The sequence below is a fragment of the Erithacus rubecula genome, assembly GCF_903797595.1.
Source record: "Erithacus rubecula genome assembly, chromosome: 11".
Lineage (NCBI taxonomy): Eukaryota > Metazoa > Chordata > Aves > Passeriformes > Muscicapidae > Erithacus > Erithacus rubecula.
The window spans coordinates 16502896-16521104 of record NC_136663.1 but is presented as its reverse complement, the minus strand read 5'-3'; the positions used below and the strand labels follow the sequence as shown (position 1 = coordinate 16521104).

The following is an 18209-nucleotide window of genomic DNA, read 5'->3' as shown; positions in this document are numbered from 1 at the left end:
CTTGAAGAAACTGCAGATTTCAAAATTATGCAGGTTTAGCCTTTTCTTATCTCCTTTTCCTTTAAATAAAATCAGTGTGATTTTTGTTTTGTTTTGGTTGCGAGTGGTTGGATTTTAGGGTGTAAATTTGTTTGGTTTTTCAACAGTAAAAACTGACTTCATAATCAAGTGTCACAGACTGAAGAATAGATTTTAGGATAAGCAATTAATTCAGGCTAGCAACTTAGAAAGCATTCTTATGAGCAGACATATTAAAACCCTGTTATTCTGGGCACAGAAGGAAAATCATAGTGTATTTTATTACAAAAGAAATCAGTAATTTGTTACCATTAAGTTCTGTAAAAGTCACAGCAAAATGTAAAATAGTAATTTGAATCTGATAGAACTTGGCCACTTATTGCATTTCTGAAAGCATCAATCAATGTAAATTCATTGAAATCTATTTCTGCTCAGTGTAATATTTTTAGAACTATAATTCAGAATTATAGAACTTACTTTAATTGTAATCTTAAGACATTTTTATTCTTGGCTCTGAAGAGCTGCCCATCCTAGTATTGTAAGATTTCAATATATTCAGTAGTTGCTTTCTTTTGTTCTTATCCTTTGTTTTCAGAATCTCTTAACTACTGAAAGGAAAGGAATGTTGGATTGTATTTTAGGAGCTGGGGGAATGGTCAATCCATCTGATTTTCATGTTCAGGGGAATGGCAGATTTGCTCCAAACATCATGACCTCCCAATTTTTTTAGAAGATGCTTCTCCCTATTTGACATACCAATTTTACGTGCTACTAAAGTAGTTTAATACAATACCAGCAGAAAAATTTTGCCTGTAATTCGTTATCTCCCTGAAATTTGTTAATCCATATGCTAAGAATGTGTTGAGTCTTTCTTCAGTCTTTTAAATATCACATATTCTGCACTACAATAAAGTAACATTATCTTTGTCAAATTAACCATTCATAAACTGAAATGCTACCATGAATTGTTTATAGTCAAGCATGTCCTATTAATATTAAGTAGATAAGCTATTGCTTATGTTTTTTTTCCTCTGTGGTGTTCATTGTACAGGATAGGCAGGATTCAGTGAGTGGAAAATGATTAAATGTTGCTTTCATGCTTTTCATTCAGTGAGTGCACTGTGCCACATGCACTGTGTGTGATGCAATTTCCTCTGAGTGAGCACAGTAGTTTTTGTATTTTCTTGCTCTCAGCACAAGTATTTAAAAAGCACTTTAATCCAATTAAAGCTGTTGAACTTCTTTTAAATATTTATGGAGATTGGACCTCAGGTTGTCTCAGCAGTGCTTTGCTGCAGGTGTTGCAATGGAGTCAGTGTGCTGTTCCCTGCCAGGGAGCACGTGAGGCAGGAGCTGGCACAGAGGGATGGATCCAGGGCAGTGAACCTTCCCAAGGCAAGGATGCTCAGTGCTGCTTTGGGAAAGACAAAACTCTACCTCTTTTTCTCTCCACAGCAGGAGTAGGGGAAAAATAATAGGAAAGCTGGTTGTGGTAGATAAAGACAATCAGGCCAAGTGTTGCTCAGCTAATGCAAAGTTCCTACTCTTTGTGAAGGCACTTAAGCTTGACTCCAATCCTTTTAAACAAAAGCAGAGCATAATAGCAGGAGTCCTGTGGTGCTGCATTGCAGTGACTGCTGAAATGTGTCAGTGTGTCAGGTCTCCCAGCCTGAGAGGCTCTCCACACATCCTATTTTTTTAACAACTTGCAGGAAGCAAGCAGCCATCCAGGCCTGTGCCCTCGGATATCGCAGTGATCATGTACACAAGTGGATCCACAGGAATTCCCAAAGGAGTTATGATCTCCCATTGCAACCTAATTGCTGGGATAACTGGAATGGCTGAGAGGATCCCAAATCTGGGGTGCGTACCTACCATTACTTACCAGCAAATAAAGAAGCCGTGCAGTTGTGTTTAATTTTAGATTAATTGCTGTGTAAAATATGAACTGTTTTATATTGCTGTGGCTGTGACCCATCATACTGTGCACTGACACCTGAGCATCTTCCAGCACTGCACTAAATGACATATTCTCTTTGTTCTCTCCTCTTTGGTGTGTGAGCAAGACCAGGACACAAAACCCTGTGAGGCCACCTTGCACTAGAGTGGTTGAAAGCCTCCCTAAGCAGTGCTTCCCTTGGATAATGTTTAAATTCTGTGGCTTCTTTCTGTTTGGTGCAGTTTTTAATCTTATCCACTGAGTTGCCTTTACATAATAATACAACTAATTATCTTGGGATGAGTAACCAGAGTAACCATCACCCTTTTTTCACCCTTAAACCTACAGTATGCAACTCTTGAAACAAAACCCATATGATTTGAAATATGCTGTCAAGCTCAAAGGTATTTTCTACTTTCTCCATTTCAGCAGTAAACTTTGCATGAGTTGTGCTTAATGCTGCATGTGAGGACTCTAGGGATACGGCATAAACAAATCTTTTAAAATTTCTTTGCAGGGAAAAAGACATTTATATTGGGTACCTGCCCCTTGCCCATGTTCTGGAGCTGAGTGCAGAGCTTGTGTGTCTGTCTCACGGGTGCCGCATTGGTTACTCTTCCCCTCAGACACTGGCTGACCAGGTATGTTGTAGATGCAAGTCCTTTTGTTAAAAAAAGAAAAAAAATTAAAAAATTTACTTACATCTGATCTTTGTAATTTTTCTTTAAAAATAGTACAAATTTTGTTTCTGATGTTAAAGATCTTGAATGTGTCTGCTAGTAAACTTGTTCTTCACTTTAGTCTTCTAAAATAAAGAAAGGAAGCAAAGGGGATGTTACTACACTTAAGCCAACTCTAATGGCAGCTGTTCCGGTAAGTAACTGAAGGATGAATAATTTTAAAAATCTTTTTTAAAATGTATCATTCAATTTTTAGCACATTATTAATACCATGACCATTGAAATTGAAAAGGTAGAATCTTTGATGTTATATTGCCTTAAAATAATAATGTTGGTACTTAATTGTATGTTGGGGATAAAAATCATGATATGAGTATCAAACTTTTTCAAAGTTAAGATAGCAATAGAGATTTGATTCCCATTTTAATTAGTCATTTCTTGTTTGTTACAATGGAAGAGTGGAATAAAGAGGGTTGGCAGGAGGCAGCTGGGGGTTAATTGCCCATATTTTGCTTTCCTCCTTTCCATTAACATCTTGCTGTCTCTTAGCAAGGGACGAGGAGAGAACCTGGGAGTGAGTTGTCACCTGAAGCTCACTTGAATTTCTAGATGGTGTTTTCTTTTTGCTGTACTGAATTCAGGATTTCTGTTTCTCCGAGTTAAAGTTCGTCTTTTTATGTAACTAGGAAATTATGGATCGAATCTACAAAAACGTCATGAACAAAGTGAATGAAATGACCAGTTTCCAGAGGAATCTGTTTATATTGGCCTACAACTACAAAATGGAACAGATTTCCAAAGGTTACACTACCCCACTGTGCGACAGGTAATGTTAATTTCATTTTAAATGCCACCAAAAAATCAAAGTCTTACCACAGGAGCAGTATCTGGTTTTTTGGTGCTTTTCTTCATTTTATTGTTGACATTTTGAACTTGAACAAGTCTATACTAAATTGAAACAACAACTCAGAAGTTTGCGTGATAGATATATATGCTTACTGATGCAATTTAAGTGAGTGTTGTTTAACTTGAAACTGATGGAAAATTTGCATTTATTGCATTTTATTCAGGAATTTAATAATAGATTTATACAATTTTTGGGTATGATGAGAAGTTTGCTCCTGCAGAAGTAGACTCCACATTTCATTGAAGGGAGCATTGGTATATCTGAAATTGGAAAGAACCCACAGAATCATTGAGTCAAACTCTGGGCTTCCTGAGAGTAAAGGATAATGTTTTTGCAAAATTTATACAACTTAGTGTTTTTAGGAGAAGATCATAGAGTTTTACTGTGTTCTCAAACATTTAACCCATCTTCAAACTAGAACATGGAAACAATATTAGAAATCTGTGCCTGTGTTTCTGAAAACTTCAATGTTCTCCTTCGGGGTTTTACTAGGGTGTCATAAAGTGTGTTTGAAGACAGTGTAAACTTCCAGTTTGGATCCAAGACTAAGTTCTCTCTTGGTTTGTTTTTAAGCACCAAAATGATCTTTTCTTTCTCCTTGTGTTTCAGCCTTATCTTCCGCAAGGTGCGGCTGCTGCTGGGCGGGAAGATCCGCGTGCTGCTGTGCGGCGGCGCGCCGCTGTCGGCGGCCACGCAGCGCTTCATGAACATCTGCTTCTGCTGCCCCGTGGGGCAGGGCTACGGCCTCACCGAGTCTGCTGGGGCTGGCACCATCACTGAAGGTGGGTGGGTGCCACCCTGTCCCTCGGGTGGGTGCCACCCTGTCTCTCTAGTGGGTGCCATCCCGTCCCTCCGGCACCGCACCCGCTCTGAGCCCGCCGCGCTCAGCCCTGCCCGCCCGCTCCTTTGCTGGGGTCACAAAACATCATCCATCAGGAGAATCCTGGAGGCAGGTGGTCCCAAAAATGTGTAAGACAGTAGCAGTGCTGATTTGGGTGCATTGTGCTAAAGCAGGTGACCTGTGTGTGAAATGAACGTTCTCATTTGTGGTACAGCAACCCATTCTAGTGTGAGTGGGATCTTGCCGGTGTTGTACTTACCACATGAACTGAGTAATTTTTTTCAGCTTTTGTTGAGTATATTGAGATTTCAGGAATTAAAATCTTCCTGCACCATATTTTAATTTCATATAACAGACCCTAATGGTTCCAGTTCCCCTTTGGTTAACATGCAGCCATCTACTCACTTGGTGGGATAAGAATTTTATCTGTGTTCTCCAATTCCATTGGTTTTTCTCAGAAGTTTGGTTCTGTGAATTAAAGTTCAAAAACAAATAGCAGTTAATTTTCACTAAGGATGCATGACAAAAAGAGATTTTATTTTTTTCCTAACCAGCTTTGGTTTTTCTATTTCTGAAAATGCACTTGTTTAAATTCTAGTTTGGGACTACACCACAGGAAGAGTGGGAGCACCTTTGGTCTGTTGTGAAATCAAGTTAATGAACTGGGAAGAAGGTGAGAATTCCTGTTTAATATTAAATTGTAATGTGTTTGTAAGAACTGTGTTTTTCTATTGGGCTTTCCTCAGTAACAGTAATTAGAAGACTATTTCTTGGCTGGTTTGTATATTAAATGCTACTTTTGTCTATAAAAGTTTGCTCTTGGGGAGAAGAAAGGTAAAATAAATTCCTCAGTAGTTTCAAAAGAGGGAAATATCCAGACAGAAGCTATCAATGCAAGTGGCATTTTGACAAGGTAGTATGCACAGTACCTTCAGTTGCCATCAAGAAATTATATTAAAATAATCTTCATAATATTATTCTTAAAGTAATTAGAAATTGGCATGTAGAATAGAAGTTTAATGGATGCTTTATAAAATACACATAGTAAATTTTGAAATACATCTGGGTGTTTCCTTTCACTGGAGGCTTTTTTTTTGTACTGTAGAGTAGAAATACATAATACTTAAGTGTGTTTTGGATTAATGCAAAACCTCATGGATTTTTTGATAAACTATGAGGTAAAATTATTTGGTTTTATTTGAGCCTCTGTGAAACTGATAAAGCACATTACTTAATATTGCCAGAAGGATGGCACAAATTTTTGCCTTGGAATATGTTTTCATTCTCATAAAATTAATAAAACTTCCCATCCTTTTAGGTGGGTATTACAACACTGATAAACCATATCCTAGAGGTGAGATCCTTATTGGAGGGCAGAATGTGACTGTGGGCTATTACAAAAATGAAGCACGAACCAGAAAAGATTTCACTGTTGATGAGAATGGGCAGAGGTGGCTTCATACTGGAGACATTGGAGAGTTTCATCATGATGGATGTCTAAAAATCATTGGTGAGTTAATAAATTCAGGTAAATGTGTATATATATTCATATGCACACACATTTTTCAGGGCTGTGAGATACACTAATGAAAAAAAAACCTCCATATCTTGTCATGCAATCTAAAGCCTTCCCATGTATCCAAGGGAAATTCTGATATGTTAATGTAAACTTGTTTGTGGGTTTAGAAGCTGATTTTTGGTTCATTTTGAAACAATCTTAACACTGACTCCCTAAATCAGTGAGACTGGGTCATAACTGGAGAGTTAAATATAAGTTAAGATAAAGGTAAGTTGCCTTATATTGTTTAATTTTGTAAGGTTGTGTACAATAACATCAAGTAATTTGGGCGTAATTTTTGGTTCTTATAGTTGTTTTTCAAGTAAAAGGTAAACAGTTGCTCTTTAAGTATGAATTTAGCCTGAAATGAATAACATAATGTCACCAAATGGTGCATATCCTGCCCTGTGGGTCTGGCCAGACAGCACAAAATATATGCTCCTGGCTAGGAGTGGCTTTTGCATAGTCCTGCTTGTCTTCCATGCACATGATGGTGCTGTCATATAGGAAATGCTGTTCTGAAGGCAGAAAATGCATGGAATTGTAATGTCCCTCATTTTGTTGGGAAAGACTGATAAAATGCACTCTGAAAACCTGACATTAAAGGTTTCTGGTACATTGACCAAACATGAGTCAGTTTGTATATTTAAATATGCATTTCAGAAGAACTGAAAATCAATGCTTAAAGGTTTTCTGTTCTGTAATTAACACTTAATTCCTTTAATTCCTTTCTTCCTTGGTAGATCGCAAAAAGGACCTTGTAAAACTGCAGGCAGGAGAATATGTTTCTCTTGGCAAAGTAGAAGCAGCTCTGAAGAATCTCCCACTGGTGGATAATATTTGTGCATATGCAAGCAGGTAAGAGCAGCTGATAATTTGTTACTGCTCTGTTCTTTGTCCTCTTGAAGCCATAAGCAAAATTTTTTGCCACTTAATGCGTAGAATTTCTTTAATCAGTTAAAAAAAGGATTTTACTTACATTAGAATGGAATAACACTCGTATCAAAACTAAAAGATCTGAAATCCATTGTTATTTTTCCTTTCTCATTCGTTGCCATAATTTATCAGAAAATACCAATAATGAGTCTTACATTCCCCCTTCCCTCATCTGAAAAGCAGCTGATCTCTATTGCATTAATTACAGACATCACTCAAGCACTTTGGAGATTGTTACCTTTCGAATCCCTAGGACACCTTGTTCCTTGCTGTGTTTAGTTGTGATTTGTCGTTCAGAGGAAGTGCTGTGGTACTTCAGAGGCATGTGGGGTAAAAAACCACAAATGGCCCAGTAGGTGGCTTGTGAATTAAGGTTGCTTTTCTTTACTCCTATTGTACACCACCTTGAAGCTTAAGAAAAAACATACTCTAAACACTGTGGAAACACACATTAATGACAATCAAACATCATTTCTCTTTGCTTTGTAAGTGTACTAATAAATGAGATGATAAGGGCTCAAACATGCCTTAAATTTCTATTTCTAGTGTTTCTTAGCCCTTACACATATCAATATACTTCAGATGGTCTTTGTTTCCTGTTGATATTTGACATTGATGTTTGAGAAGTTATTTTGGAGCTTCTGAATGATCAGAAATTTTCTTATTCCCACTATGTCCCTAAACACCCCTTTTTACTTTGAAAGAAGCCAGGATAAGCATACCAGAGAATTGCTCAGTAGTAATAAACAAAACAATTCACTTTTGGTTTGTTCACCTGGTTCTCTGTAATTTTGGGGGGTTTCTGTAGTCATTTTGTAACTGCAGTTTTGACAGTTTTGGAACAGTAGGCTGGCATTGGGCCTGCCACTGCTGAGAAAATTATCATGCTATTAAGCTTTATTTGTGGTTTGGACTCACTGAGTTAGTCTCACATTTGCTTGCTTTGACTGCCTGAGGCACCCTCTGTAATCTGTGGAGAAAGAGCTTCCTACATTTAATTTCTTTTCCAGGATTGCATTTCACTATTGGACTTGTGTTACCAAATTGTTGTGTTAATTTTTCCATGTCAATATAACACTGGATGCTAAAATGCACTTGCCAGCCAGACAATTGACTCTGATAGGCCATTCCTTAAAACCAGGAAAACCTATGAACAATTTTTAAAGGTAATTTACAAACAAGAGTCCAGACCAAGGACAAACAAGACAAGACGTTCCAGATTGGTTTTTCTGTTCCTGCTCTACTTTTTCTTAATACTGTTATGTGTGTAATGTGGCATGAGTAGCCATGTAATAGAATCCCTGAATGATTGTCCATATGCACATTTCATTGTGGGCATGTGCTCACCTCAGCAGTCTGAGCTCAGAGAGGTTTTGTAACAGTGCTTGTGACATTTCTTAGATCCTGTCTCTCCTTATACTTTGCCTGGGTGATCTTGTGTGCAGGAGGAGCCCTTAGATTCCTTAGATTTTAGGGTGCAAAGCTCCTCTTAACATGATAGTAGGGAATCAGAATTGTTTGCGTGATATTTCTACTTCAAAGGTGTATTGACTTCATACAAAATAAGTGAGATAAGGAATAAAAACATTTGCTTAAAGGAGTAGTGATTAGAGCTCTGTCAGAAGGGACTCCTGCTTTATCAATACTTCACCCATCCAAGACACATTAAGTGGGTTTCAAGCTTCACCTCAAGAAAACAAGTAGCTCAGTTACCTGAGGAATGAGCAAACGTGGCAAAAAACCTGATGGAGTCCTCAGTAATCTCAAGGAGGTAAGGAGCAGACTTCACAGAATAGAAACAGTGGTATCTGTGTGTAGTGCCACTAAATATGTTTCTGACCATAGGTCTGAGAACTGTACTTGGGTAGAATCATAAGCACAGCAAGAGAGTGAGGCTTCCTAGTGTAGGACAGATGTTTTGACAGAATCTTTCATCATGGAAGAGATGACTAAGAAGGTCTTGAAGACCAGAGTCTGAAAATTTCCTGTGAAAATCACTTCCAAGACAAAGGTGCCAAATACAAAAGATTGGCGAGAGGGAAGATGGACCTTCAGGATACCTCTCAAGACAAAACATTGCCTTAACATTTGAACAGCAACAAGTGAAGATTTAACTTTGTGGCACAGAATGAAAGACTACATGTACCAGGAACTGTGAGCTGCAAGGTGTTCTTTCCAAGGAAAAAACAGCTGGATGAACCTGTTTATGCAGAACAAGTACACTTCTACTCAAGGGGCTGAATTTTAGATGAACAGAAAGCTTGATGCTTACCCAACTGATTACTTCTATATGCTGTTTATCCCTGGAGACACTGGTGATATTGCTGGACATGATCCTGAGCATGTCAGAAGACTACAGGAGCCAGGGATGAAAGTGTCAGAGTCCTTTGTGTCCCAGGTGCCTTCACACACAATACCTACACAGTAGGGAGCAAAGCTACAAGGGTTCAGTACAGAGTACATCATGAGTGCACATGGGGGAAAATGGGATAGAGGCAAAGGCAGAAGGTGAGGTGCAAGCAGTAGAGATAATGAAACTAATCTGAAATCATCCTGTGATACATTCTCAGGAAGAGAAAAATGAGAATGGTTTCAAGCTGGCAGGTAAAGCTTGTGATGATGCTGCCAGTGGAGTCTGTGTTTGTAATGGACTCTGGTGCAGTCTTCTCAACTCCTGTCAGATGCCCATTATGATTCATACCAGTAACAAAGGAGAAAATTGGAATGTTCTGTAACCAAAAGCATATTTAGAGGTAGTATCTTAAAATTATCTTGTTGAGGGATATAGTTGCAGTAATCTGCATGCTGGGGTTAAGTTTCCATGTTTTGTGTTAATGGTCTGTCTGGTAAGAGTTGAAAAGATTTAATAAATCTGTAGATACTTAAAATGGAAGGGAACCAAAGCCACAGTGGAGGATAGGATGAGAATTCAGAGTAAGCTTGGCTAGATGGAGATCTGCTTGAAAATAGCATTACTTTTAGAGAGGAGTTGTGTATTATACTGACAGCTAAATAAACTGCAGACATTAAGGGTGAGAACCACCAGTTGGTAGCAATTCTGTAGGTCTGACATGAATCCACATGTGCCATGCTGTTATAAGAAGGTAAAGGGAATAATCAGGCATATTGCCTACAAAATGTACAATGATCTCTTTGCTCTAATGAGGATTAAAGGTCTGAGTTCTACATGTAGCATATCTGAAGAGATGGACCTCATGAAAAGAGTTCAGGAAAAAAAGAGACCATGGCAATGTCTGGGCAGAGATGTGTTAATGGCATGAATTAGGAGGAAAGGACACTGCTGATGTGTCTAAATACATCTAAGAAAGGAAGCAATACTAAGAAGGTGGCAAGGAAAATCTGTGAATGAATAAATATCTTCTGTGGAAAAGAGAGGGACTATTGTGAGGTAAACTGCACAGAGGAAGATTTGGGAGTTGCCATCAGCAGCAGCTTATCTGTGCTATGATGAAACATTGGCATTAGTGCTTGCAGATGTTTAAGAAAGACGTAGACAAACATCTGTTAGATGTATCTGACCCTGCTTCAGGGCAGGTGAATTGATCAGGAGCCCTTCTGAGATCACTTTCAACTCTGGCTCTGTGATCTGCATTGTTAGAATCTGTTGAGCTGTTGTGTGATGTTCTGTGCATATTTTACCTGAACTTTACACTATCTGAAAATCTTTGAGCACCTGTTTCAGAATAATTTGTGCTTTAGGGCCCAAAGACTTTGAGATCACAGCTTCCTATGTGCTGGGCATGTCAGGAGCAGACAAAAAATGCCAACAGTAGAGTGAGTGTATGGACAATCACTTGAAAGAGAAAGAGAAGTCACTTCCCTTACAGAAGCAGGAATCCTTTGAGATGTGTTGTGCATATGCTCATTCCACAACTGCTCTCCAACCCCTCTTCACTGCAGTCCTCTGCTCCTCTACAGTAACTGGATTCTGCAGTTGAGGAATCTGAGGTAGGGAAGCCGCACACCAGTCTCCATTCCGGGCTGCAAAGCATGAGGAGAGGCAGGGCGCAGTGACATCGTGTGGGTACTGCTTCCCAAAGCTTTGGGCATGGGACACAGTGGAATATGCATATGGACAGCACACCTTGAAGCAGTCCAGTTTGCTGTAAGGTAAGTAGCTTCTCTTTCTACTTGTCTTTAAGCAAGCAGAGGTAACTCATGTACTATTTCAGGAAGATTATCAGGTGAACAAAAGCCAGCTGTTAGGAGCAATCTCTGTATGAAGTGTATACCCCTCAACTTGAAATGTTATTTTTGAACTGTTGTTTATTTGACAAAATGCATACTAAAGTACATTGTGCTTCTCAGTTTCCATTCTTATGTCATTGGATTTGTTGTGCCAAATCAAAAGGAGCTCGCAGAACTAGCCCGAAAAAAAGGATTTAAAGGAACCTGGGAAGAGATCTGTAACAGTCCTGAGATGGAAAAAGAGGTTCTGAAGGTGCTGGCTGAAGCTGCCATGGCAGGTGAGTGGCAGGGTAGATGGCATCCATCTTGTGGACTGCAATGTCTGTGAAATAGATAAGCATAGGCCCTGAAAATATTTCCTTGAGTGTGTATATTTCATTGAACCTGTATGAAGTGAGATTTTCATACAAAAGCCCCCAGCAATAAAACATGAGTTGGGTTAGTTCTTTTGTTTCATGCAGCTTCTTTTACTGTGGCCAATAGCTGATGAAAGAATATGAAAACAAGGAAGCTTTACAAGTACAGTTCTCTGTATATATGTGTTTATGTTTGGTCTTTAAGTGTCTTGTAGTGTCTTGTTGGCCTTGCTGCTGTCTAAAACCAGTGTGGGTCAATTACAGATCCATAATCATAATAGGCATTAGGTATCAGACAGTCTCACATGCTACATACCAGTGCAGAGTTGAAATAAACCCATGGTGACAGGGACTCTGCTGCCTTCCACTTGCATCTGAAGGATTTCCAAAACCTAACAGCATCTTTGTAGTTAGTAATTTTCAGAAGCCTTTCCTTACATTAACTCTTCCAGCCACACATGAAAATTACTCAGATATTCATATCAGTGTCCATAGTATCTCGTGGAGAGTTTGTAGGCTGGCCTGTTGGTGTGAAGAAGTGCTTTGTTTGTCCCAGGCCTTCCATCTGCCAGCTCAGGCTGACTCTGCTGAGCTCTGCTCTGGGAGGGGCAGTGAACAGTCCCAGTTGGTTGTGATCCTGTCACTGCAGATTATTCTTCCCCCTCAGTATCTTTTTCATGCTAATTGGCCATAGTCTGTCAGGCAGAATGAAGCAGTGTGGCGCAGGAATATTTTGTAATAATTTCTGCCTTAGTTTTGCTTTTGGCCATTTCTAGGCACTGAGCTTTTTTCATAACACTGTCATTTATGGGCACAGAATGACTTTTTAAAATTATCATCATGGGTGTAAAATTTTCTATACTCAATTGTTGACACTTTCCTGCAGTGGATGTTTGCTGCTGTTTTGCAGTTGCTCAGTATCACAATGTCCTTCTGTCCTTCTTTGCCCTTTGTCCTCATCCTTTCTACCCTGGATACCTACATGCTTCCAGCAATCTCTGCTTGTTAATATTCATCTCTTCTCTCTATTTCTTGTGAATATATTAAACTCTGATGAGGTATTTGCCAGCTCCCATCCCAGGAGCACCCTCCTGCCATGAGTGCAGTCTCAACACTGCAGCTGCTCTTTCCTTGCCCCACCTCTCTAGTCTGATTTTCTTCACTGTATGGAGCATGTGGCAAAGTCATTCTCAGAAGCTGCTGTGATGGAGAGTATGTACAAAGTTGCTTTCATTTTTTGTGCAATGCTGTTCTAAAGAGAATCAAATACTTACTAAAAGTTAATGAAAGGTAGTATTTGATTCAATTATTTTGATATTATTTTATATTTGGTTTTGGTTTTCACTTTGGTATCACAGGCTTTACTTTTAAATACTATGGGTTTTAGTGATAAATTGCAAAAATCTCCAAAAAACATGATCTAGTGATCTAATGCCAAAGGGAGAAAAAGGAACAGGAAAATCTAAAAATGTCAAGTTGCACATGATAATTATATATTTGTGTATATTTTTGAAATTCAACTTGAAAAGAGGATTCTTTTTTATTATTGCTATCTGTTGGTTATTTTTCTTAGTTACTTGTTTTTCTTTTCTCACATCTGCAACCACAGCAGAAATTGTTGCAAACTACAGTGTTTTGTGCTGAAGGTGTAACATGGAGAAAGCACTGCTCTATTTCTGTACAGGAAGAGCTCCCATATGAACATAGTTCTAAACTGATGAAGGGAATTATCAGGAAAAAACAAACTCCCCTATTTTTTCTAAGCTAAGTAATATGGATTTTAAGATTTTCACTCCAGGTGATGAGTACCATGATGCTGGGAGAGCAGAGTCTGTTTTGATGTTATCATTTCCATGCAGTGAGGCTTTTTTGAAATTAGGGAGCTGCACAGGTACCTCAACTGTTTGGGCTTTATTCTAGTATTTCTGGAAAAACTGGACAACAGGTACTGTTGGGTCCTGTCACTCTGCTTGTGACCCCACAGGTTGTCAAACCATCCATGGGGGCTTGGAGAAGCGCTTCTTCATTTGGTCACGTGCTTTTTGAGAGTACGATTTCCCTTCTGTGCTTAACTTTAGGAAAATGGTTACATTTAGGTTCTGCATTAAAAATATTTCTATTTGCAGCAAACCTGGAGAAGTTTGAGATCCCAGTGAAGATCCGTTTGAGCCCTGATCCCTGGACCCCAGAGACTGGTCTGGTGACGGACGCGTTCAAGCTGAAGCGCAAAGAGCTCACGGCGTTCTACCAGACGGACATTGACCGAATGTACGGGAAAAACGTCAAGTAATCCTCTGCACCACTCTGCTACCGTGAGCTTGGATCAAATAGGAAATACTTGAATTGCCTGTCTCGACTCAGCACTTGAGATCAACACTCAAAACCACCATTCCTCATTTCCAGCTTAAACTGTTCTTTCTAATGACGTCACCGTGATGACTGGCAAGTTTAGTAAAAAGTTATGGCAGCAAACTTGTGTCTGTCTCCTTTTTTTCCAGTTTTCTCTGCTACCTTGTCAGTCTGTGGATTTTCCCAGGTATTTTTGGGAAACCATGATTCTGAAGCCTCAAGTTTTTAAACATTTATAAATCCTGTATAATGTTTTATTTGTATCTTTAAAATTTGGATGTATATAGAGAGGACTTGGCTATATAAGAAATGGTTATACTGGGGGCCTTTTTTACCTAATTATTTAAAGATAAGAAGGTATTGATGTTGTGACATTATGTGCATTGAAAATGCTTGTTACAAGGTAATTTTAAACAGAGGACCAGGTTATTTGCTGCTGTGCTATTTTTCTGTGTAAATCTGAGGGAGAAAATGTTTGACATTCCAGCTTGTGTAATACACCTTCAATATGTGCCTAATGGTTACTTTTATTTTTATCTGGATGTGAAAGGATGGTCATGGCACAGTTCTGCCTCAAGGCAGGTACTCTTGCAGGTGTTAGTTAAAGCTCCTTTAATACAGAAAATGCTATTAACACAGCAGAAGTTAAACCTAAGAATAATCTCTCAGATACAGAAACTCCTTTTTTAAATAGCTCATGACCATTTCATCCAGAGCTGAATTGCATAGTGCTAATATGAACTCTCATTAATTTCACCTAACACTTTACAAGTTTGACTGTGTCCTTTTAGCAAAGGGACTGTAGCAACCTTTGTCTTTTCTCATTAGAATTGGACATTACAGTGGGTTTGCTCTTTCGTTGTTTGTGAAGGTTTGGCAAGACCCCTGCTCTGCCCTAGCTGCAACCCAAATCTTCCTGGGGGGGATTTTTAAAGTCATAATGACAGTTATGTTCTCAGTTCACACAGTGCCTAGCTGCCCTTTGTGCCATTAAAAATCTCCCTTTGATTCTCTGTTCTTTTGTGTAGTACTTTTTGCTTTAAAAACAGATATTTGAAGCATTTATCATCAAGAGTTATTTATGTTGCTTGGTTTGTTACACCTAATTCTTACTTTGGGAAGAAGTCTCAATTTCTGTTTCAGTAGAGATTCATGGATATTGTTTGAAAAAATGTGGGGGCTCTTTTCATCTCCAGTGAGAATATTCAAATTTGTTTCAGATGTGAATTTTATTTTCAAAATATTTCTGGAAAGGATAATCAGGGTTACATGAGAATGTGAAAAGGCATACATCAGTCAACTTTGTGATGAAGCTAATACTAAAATGGCTTTAATTTGGAGATTACTCTTGTGTGTGCCGTTTACTTGTAATACTAAAACTCAAGGTCCTGATGCTCACTTAGTGCCCTGCTGTGGTAGCACATAGCAATGCTGAGGGCCAGAAGCTTGGTTTGGGAGAGGGAGTTCCTGCTGCTTGTCTTTGTGACATGAGCTTTTGGGAGGTATTTGATGGACAAATTCTCATTTTATAAACCTCTGAATTTTTTTTAAATTAATGCTCTCCGTTGATTATAAAAAACATTTTCATAGGAATTGAAGATGATCAAGCAGGTTCCCTGATGAAGTGATGAGGTGCTTTGTGCTAATTATGGATTTTTCCTGCTGCTGTCCATGAAAAACTGTTAACATTTGGGAAATTTTGGTGTAAGTAATCAAGTGGAAATAGAAGCAACAAAAGTAAATCAGAACCATATTTTTGAGATTACTGCCTTTAGATATCCAGATCATAACTGAAAACCTTGTGGCAAATAGAGATGAGGCAAATGTTGAAAAATAACTGAAGAATCAAAATATGGAAAAATTGCCAAGGCTGTAGGGAAGTGTCACACCATGTATTAGACATTATTAACACTTAAATTTGTGTCTGTGCTCCATCAGCAAGTTCTTAAATAGAACTCAGCACAGACTGTACATTGTTCAAATATTTTTGTGATTTTTAGTGAAAATGAATAAATTGCTGAAAACCATGTATATCAATTGGTGCATTGTGTAGCAGATTTAGGAAAATAAATCTGCGTTTGGTTAAAAAAAATCTGACATTAGTATTTTATTCTGCTAAGGGTTTAAATCCCCTTTTGAGAAATTGCATAAACGAAACTTTAAAAATGGTTTGGAAATAGTACTTTTATTTTCTTTTTCTAATCCAGTCACAAGATGGGGTTGCTGTCTAGCTGTACATTTGATTTTACTATTCAGGGGTTTTTTTATGTTTAAAATGAATGTGGTATATATAGTTCCTCTTTCATTAGGCATCACATTCATTGTGGACATTTATTTCTTCTACAGAATGCGAAAACAAAGCAGTTCATTAAGTTTAGTCTCAGCGCTGGAGATAGATTTTTAAAAAAATCTTTTTGATGAGTATGGGTTTTTTTCCTTTTGATTTATAGCAAACGACAGACTCCACTACTGCTGGATTTGTGAGTATTTCCTGTCCCTCTGAGGCCAGCTGTGCTGGGCAGTGCTGTGGCTGTGCTGGGATGTTCAGTCAGGCTGCAGTTCAGGTGTGGGGCTCCCTCTGCTCCTGCTCCTCATTACTGAGCACAAGGACAGCTTTGGAGGGGTTTGTTCCAGCCCTGCAGAGATGCACTGCTGGGAATTCCCATCCAGTTTCTTTGGTTGGTTTGTTTGTTTGGGGTATTTTTTTGTTTGTTTGTTTGTTTTTTGTTTTTTCTTGGGTTTTTTTGGTGTGTCTTCCCACACCCTGTGTAACGAGAACAAAAGTACCTGCTGGAATTCACTGCCTGTGCCAAAGGCAGTGGGCAGCTGCACAGGAACTGAGAAGTGTGTGACTGGGAGGAGTGGTCTCTGTCACATGGGGGATTTTGTAATGGAAAGAGCTGTAACTTTAAACAATCTGAGTTCAAACTAAGAGCACAGGGCATATACCTCACCTGAAAGGCCCCCCAAAGGGGGGATTTTTAACAAAACTTTTGTAAATAAAAACTTACCAGGTCTCTGAATCATTGAAAATTGTAACTACTTACTCTCTTGTGAAAATCTATGTATTTCATTATTAAAATGGTTGACTGAGAAATTCCAGGGATGCTGTGAATATCCTTTAAGTTCCACATTTCTTTATAAAGCTTTCAGGACTTTAGGCTCTCATTCAGTCTAGATATAAGTGTTCTTTACAGAGTGTAGCATTTCTGCATTGGTGAGAATTCAGAAGTTGCATGTCAGAAAGGACAGTGTGAGTGCTGCTGCTGCAGGTCTCAGAGGCAGGAGCACACCTCCGAGGGGAGCTGTAGCTGAACAGGGAAAGATTCTGCTGAAATGGGAGTGAAAAACAATGTGTGACTGGAGCTAAGAATGTAACAGGTACCTACACCCACTGCTGTACAGACAGGGTGCAGAGAAGGTGTGGAACCAAAACCATACATTAGGAACACTCTGTGAGCTCCTAAGTTTATGCAGAAATTGCTATAGGACATAAAACTCCTTTGCAATAACCATTGTCCTGCTAAAATTCACAACTTTTTGTTCTGTACTAAAACTACATTTAGGTGATGCAATGCAGCATTTTTAATTTTTGTTACTGTGGTGTATTAACTACTTTGGACTTAATATAAAATTGTGTACATCTGTTTCTTTACTGGTGAGGGGAACAATTTTCAACTTGCCTACACCTTGGACCAGGCTGAAATGTTAATTGAATGACCAATTGTATATTGCTGTAATGGGTTATTTAATGTAAACTCATTTTTCAATGTGATCTTGGTTGTTACTATGAACTGCCTGAACATTGTATATCCTAATTGAGTTATATTGTATGAATTATTTATTTGTAATTGGATATCATGTTTCAAAAATAAAATTAATTTCGCACATTGGGTCCTGTACATCCAGTTTTTTCAGTGGTATAGAGTTGATAATAGGGAAATGTGTTCAGTATTGTCAAATGTTTCAAATATGTGTGACCATTTTGGAGTGCATGCAGGAGCAGGAATTTCTGGGTTAGATTGGATTTTCACGGCAGGAAGATTAATTGTGTTTGGTCAATTTTTATTTGCATATGATCTTACATTTACCTGGTTTTAAAAACACTGGTTATGGGTAATGCCAGATTTAAAACTGTACACTTATGACTTTTTTTCCTAAGTGTGCTAGGACTTGTATTTAACATGTAGTTCTCCTGAAGTTTGTGTGTTGAAGGGTCAGATGCTAGATGTTTGCAGTTGGACTTCTTAAGAGATCTTCAGCAATTAAATTTCAGGTTTTGATTACGAGCTCACAAACCATTGCTGGTAGCAGTCCAGCCTGGAGGCATCTCAACAGAAGCCTCTTTTTGCCTTTTTTGTGTCTCTCTTTACAGGTTCCCCAAATGCTCAGGGTCATAGTGCTGACAAAATATCA

General features: G+C 38.6%; 1 protein-coding gene across 4 annotated transcripts in view; it reads left to right on the top strand.

Annotated features, from left to right (window-relative positions):
• The window catches only part of ACSL3 (acyl-CoA synthetase long chain family member 3), a 50431-nt gene extending 32748 nt beyond the window's left edge, over positions 1-17683 (top strand). For 2 of the 4 annotated variants that reach the window (XM_079315659.1, XM_079315658.1), the window contains 10 exons: positions 1731-1881; positions 2475-2598; positions 2759-2830; positions 3324-3463; positions 4154-4326; positions 4984-5058; positions 5704-5895; positions 6687-6801; positions 11209-11366; positions 13571-17683. In XM_079315659.1, coding sequence (XP_079171785.1) covers positions 1731-1881; positions 2475-2598; positions 2759-2830; positions 3324-3463; positions 4154-4326; positions 4984-5058; positions 5704-5895; positions 6687-6801; positions 11209-11366; positions 13571-13734 — 1364 coding nt within the window. In that variant the 3' untranslated portion in view covers positions 13735-17683. Of the gene's footprint in view, positions 1-1730; positions 1882-2474; positions 2599-2758; positions 2831-3323; positions 3464-4153; positions 4327-4983; positions 5059-5703; positions 5896-6686; positions 6802-10818; positions 11011-11208; positions 11367-13570 lie in introns of all 4 variants that reach the window. The other 2 variants (XR_013775528.1, XM_079315660.1) reach the window with 2 other exon arrangements.
• Positions 17684-18209: the final 526 nt, after the last annotated feature.